Source organism: Coturnix japonica, chromosome 1 (genome assembly GCF_054131305.1).
Source record: "Coturnix japonica strain WE chromosome 1, WE-NBRP24, whole genome shotgun sequence".
NCBI classification, from domain to species: domain Eukaryota; kingdom Metazoa; phylum Chordata; class Aves; order Galliformes; family Phasianidae; genus Coturnix; species Coturnix japonica.
In genome coordinates this window covers 67,127,173-67,131,405 of record NC_140663.1, presented here as the reverse complement: position 1 = coordinate 67,131,405, position 4,233 = coordinate 67,127,173, and the positions used below count along the sequence as shown (strand labels likewise).

At 59.7% G+C, this 4,233-nt stretch overlaps 1 protein-coding gene across 2 annotated transcripts; it reads left to right on the top strand.

Annotated features, from left to right (window-relative positions):
- The first annotated feature begins 1,657 nt into the window (after positions 1–1,657).
- CDKN1B (cyclin dependent kinase inhibitor 1B) lies at positions 1,658–3,557 on the top strand. Of its 2 annotated transcripts, XM_015871020.3 has the most exons (3): positions 1,658–2,132; positions 2,541–2,671; positions 3,485–3,557. In XM_015871020.3, exons 1-2 carry the CDS (start codon positions 1,658–1,660, stop codon positions 2,660–2,662), a joined length of 597 nt encoding a protein of 198 aa, XP_015726506.2. In that variant the 3' UTR covers positions 2,663–2,671; positions 3,485–3,557. The 2 variants fall into 2 exon arrangements, with proteins under 2 accessions (XP_015726506.2, XP_085399688.1); XM_085543562.1 differs by lacking the exon at positions 2,541–2,671.
- The last annotated feature ends 676 nt before the right edge of the window (positions 3,558–4,233 follow it).

The window sequence follows — 4,233 nt, the reverse complement described above, 5'->3', positions numbered from 1 at the left end:
CAACTTGTGGTAAAAGTTCTGGCAAGCAGAAATAGCATGGCTGACATTTTATTTCAACCTTGTGTTTTTTAAATGTTTTTATTTTTCTCTTTGGATGCTCACATCCCTTTTTGAACTCAGTGCTGATAAGAGGCTGACCCAGGACAGAAGGCTGAGCAAGGCAGGGGGCTGCTGCCTTAGGGAAGGAGGCCCACAGACAACCATGCTCTGGGGATAAGCATTAAATGCTGATCTTGTTCCCTTTCCAGTGCCTGCACAGGTGAGGCTCCAGTTCAAAACGCACCAACTATAGGGTAGGTTTTGGTGGCCCATTGCAACTGCAAGGCCTGAAGCAAAGTGTGTGTCTGAGTACAGATGGGGCAAAAGCTCCCAGTCTGTAAGGCCACAAGATTTTGGACAGCTGGACTTTGTGGAGGGTGCCAGGCACTTTGGTATGTGGGGTCTGTAGTATCCAGGTTACCTGGGCCCTGGGGAAGTCCCAAACCTCCAGTGTCTGAAAAGATCCTGCAGTGTGTGGGGCTGTCCTGCTGAGCAAGGGATGCTGACTGTAGTGTGAGTGAGTGTGAACAAGGAGAGCCCAGAGGAGAACCCTGCACTGCTCTTAACTCCAGCGGACCTGCTGCAGCAATCAGAAAAACAGCTCAAAAATCCCTGCCCATGACTCCTGGCTCAACTAATCTTTCAAAACACCCAAACTTGAAGGTTTTCATTCTCTTTCCCCTGCTTACTGAGAATACAGCTCCCTGCTGAGAATTCTTACAGCTCCTTCCACACCTGGGCCCTCCTTGCCGGCAGTGCAGCAGAAGCCACCCCTCGCTTTCTCCCTTTCCTCCTGCGGGCAGCACTACGAGGATGCTGGGCAGTGACCCTCTCCCCCGCCTCAGCCGGAGCGCAGCTCCCAGCCCGCCCAACCCGGTGCAAGCAGAGCGACGGCCACAACGAGTCAAAATGCAGCTAGTCCCCTCGACTCGCGTGACTTTCATCAGGCTTATGTTCCGCAGGGGGAGGCGGGCTCACGTGCGCAGAGCGGAGCCGTGCCGTGCCCCCCACGCTCTGCCCGCCCGCCGAGGGGCGGCCGGCGGCCAGGGCCACCTTTAGAGCCGGCGGCGGCGGCGAGGTATGGCCGTGCCGACGGGGCGGTGCCGGCCGCCGTAACCAATGGCTCGGCTCCGCTGTTTAAATAGACTCGTCCTGTCAATCATTTTCTCCTTCGTCAACCTCCCTTCAATCGCCATATTGGGCAACTGAGAAAAGGGCTCGTCTCGCCTTGTTTTTTTTCCCTCTCCGCCCGTACGACGTGGCCGTGGGGAGAGCGGCGGGGCCGTGCGGGCAGCGGTGGGGCCGTGCCGACGGCAGCGCGAGGCCGCCCCCGGGGCCGCGGAGGGCAGCGCCGCTCCCCGCTCGGCCGCTCCCCTCCGGAGCCGCCCGGGCTGCCCGGCGGCGGCGGCTGTCGGGGTTCGGCCGGCCCGGCGCTTATGCAATTGCGCGCCGCCGCCTCTCCTCCGCGGGCCGAGGCGGGGCCGCAGAGAGGGGGCCGTACGGAGACAGACGGCGGAGGAGAACCTGCGAGCGGCCGCGGGTAAGGAGCGGAGAGGAAGAGCGGGGAGAGCCGCGAGAAAGCCCAGCGCCATCGGCGACGGCAGAAAGGGAGGGGGAGATGTCAAACGTCCGCATTTCTAATGGGAGCCCTACCCTGGAGCGCATGGAGGCGCGACAGTCGGAGTACCCGAAGCCGTCGGCCTGCAGGAACCTCTTCGGGCCGATAAACCACGAAGAGTTAAACAGGGACTTGAAGAAGCACCGCAAGGAAATGGAAGAGGCATGCCAGAGGAAGTGGAATTTCGATTTCCAGAACCACAAGCCGCTGGAAGGCAGGTACGAGTGGCAAGCCGTGGAGAAGGGGAGCTCGCCCGACTTCTACTTCAGACCGCCGAGGCTACCCAAAGCCGCCTGCAAGTCCGCCGGCCGTCAGAGCCTGGACGTAAACGGGAATTGCCAGTCCGCGATATGCGCCTCTTCTCAGGGAATCTCAGAGGACGCTCACTGTGTAGGCCGAAAGACTGATGTTGCTGGCGGTCAGACGGACTTTGCAGAGCAGTGCGCCGGGCAGAGGAAAAGACCCGCCGCCGACGGTAACGTACCCCGCGGGCAGCGCCGGGCCCGGCCCCCGCCTCCTCCCGCCCGAACGCCCCCGGTGCCGCCCGCGAGCGCCCGGAGCTCCGCGCTCGGCGGGGACCGCGGGTGAGCGGCGGGACCGAGTGGCGCCCCTCGGGCAGCCCCTCTGCGGAGGAGAAGAGGGGACGCTCCGAGCGCCGGAGTCGGGGCGAAACTAAAACGCGCGTCTCTTTGCCCAGAGAAAAGCCCGTCCGCGCCCACCTTCGCGTAGCCCGGTAGCTGACGTAGGGATGCGGGGACGTGCGGGAATAAGCCCCGGCCCCGTCTCTCCTTCCGCCCCCGGGTGCCGAGCGAGCACCTTGCGGGACAGCGTTTTAAACCGGTCTTCTCCCCCCCCCCCCTGTTTTTTAATTTTCCCCTCCTAGATTCCTCTCCTCAAAATAAAAGAGCCAACACAACAGAAGAGGAGGTTTCAGAAGACTCCCCCAGTGCCAGTTCAGTGGAGCAAACGCCCAAGAAATCGAGCCCGAGACGACATCAAACGTAAACTCCCCGAGTAGGTTCCCTTCGGGCTCTGGGCATTAGGATGCCGCGGGGGTGTCCGCCCCGAGCTCGGGACGGGGCTTTACGCGGCGTCTTGGGGCTGGGGGGCTGCCCCGCCTCGGCGCCGTTCGCACTGTCCCACCGTGGCAGGGAGCTCCGGCCCAGGAGGGCTCTGGATAAAAGCGGGGCTGAGCGGGAGCCTCTTGGGCTGAGAGAGGAGAGCTTGTGCTCCGGTTTTGTGTTGTTTTTCTCTTTTTTTATTTTTTTTTCTCCTCCCCGGTCGTTGTGGTTTAGTTTCAGGCGCTGGCTGAGTTTCCAGGGAAGGGAGCGGGTTAATGGCAGCCGTGTGTGGTGTTCTTGTTGTTGTTTTGTTTCAGCGCGAGGGCTGGGGCGGAGGGAGGTGGTACATCGCGCCGGCGGTTTCGGGGCCGGGGTTTAGCGGGAAGGTTTGCGAACGCGGTTCGCGATTGTGCCGAAGAGATTAAGCTGCAAAGCAGAAGTTGCAACAAATTACTCCTGCTGTGGGGGGTGGGGGGGTTAGGGTTAGGCGTCAGCCCTCGCCTCTATGCAAATAGCGCACCACCGCCCGCTCCTTCGGGGCGGGGGCAGCTCCGCGGCCCGGTGGCGGCCCGGCCCCACGGGCTCCGAGCGGAGGCGGCCGACGGCCCTGGGGCGGCCGGGCTTAGAGTGCCGCGGGGCTGGGACGACGCACGGGCCGTGACCGGGCCGGGCCTTCCCTGCTGCGGGGAGCGGTACGAGCCCGTTGAAGGGAGCGCGTCGCTTTCAGCCTCTCTAATGCCTTCTCCCCGTCTTCTTCCCGTTGCAGGGCGGAGGACTCGTGTTTCCTTGCTCATCGGGGGGCGGTGAAGCCAGGAAGATAAACAAACAAACAAACAAAAGTCGTAGTAGAGATGAATACATATCGTCGGTCTCCATGGGATGGGGACCCTGTGCAAGCACTGAAAAACAACTTCAGCAAAACAAACAAAAAAAAGCAGACAATAACACTAAAAGTTTAGACACTCTTAAAAAAAGACCTGCCTCTAAAAGCATCGGATGTAGCATTGTGCAATTAGGTGTTTCCTTATTTGCTTCATTGTACTACCTGTGTATATAGTTTTTACCTTATGTAGCACATAAACGTTTTGGGAAGGGGGGGGGGAGTGGAAGAGGGCGACCGATGGAGACTTGCTTTCGCCATCTAGCAAGCAAAGAAATGAAGAGAAGCAGTGTAGGCTTTTTATTCCTTAAAGATGTATTGTCCCTTTACGTGGGTCCCCCGTGTTTTTACTTTTTTCCTCGCACCACGGTGGTAAGTGCTGCTCACAGCAGATGCCTGCGGGCCACCTTCACAGCCCTCCTCTCTGTGCTGGGCTGAAGGGGTGGGAGGTGGGGTGATCCTCCACCTCAGATCCCTTGTAGGAAATTGGAATGCCTCTACGGTCTCACAAATTCACCCCTATTTGCTACATCGCCGGATTAATTCTTTTGATTTTTATGGAAAGGAATCTGGAGGGCACTTGTTCCCAATCTCTCCACGTTGCTGTATTTCTCACCTGGCCCACATCCTTTGGT

What these genes read in the sequence shown, in the direction of transcription:
- CDKN1B (XM_015871020.3), top strand. Translation starts at nt 1,658, where the DNA reads ATGTCAAACGTCCGCATTTCTAATGGGAGCCCTACCCTGGAGCGCATG. An exon ending in GAAAAGACCCGCCGCCGACG is followed by an intron (nt 2,133 to 2,540) that starts GTAACGTACCCC and finishes TTCCCCTCCTAG; the next exon opens with ATTCCTCTCCTCAAAATAAA.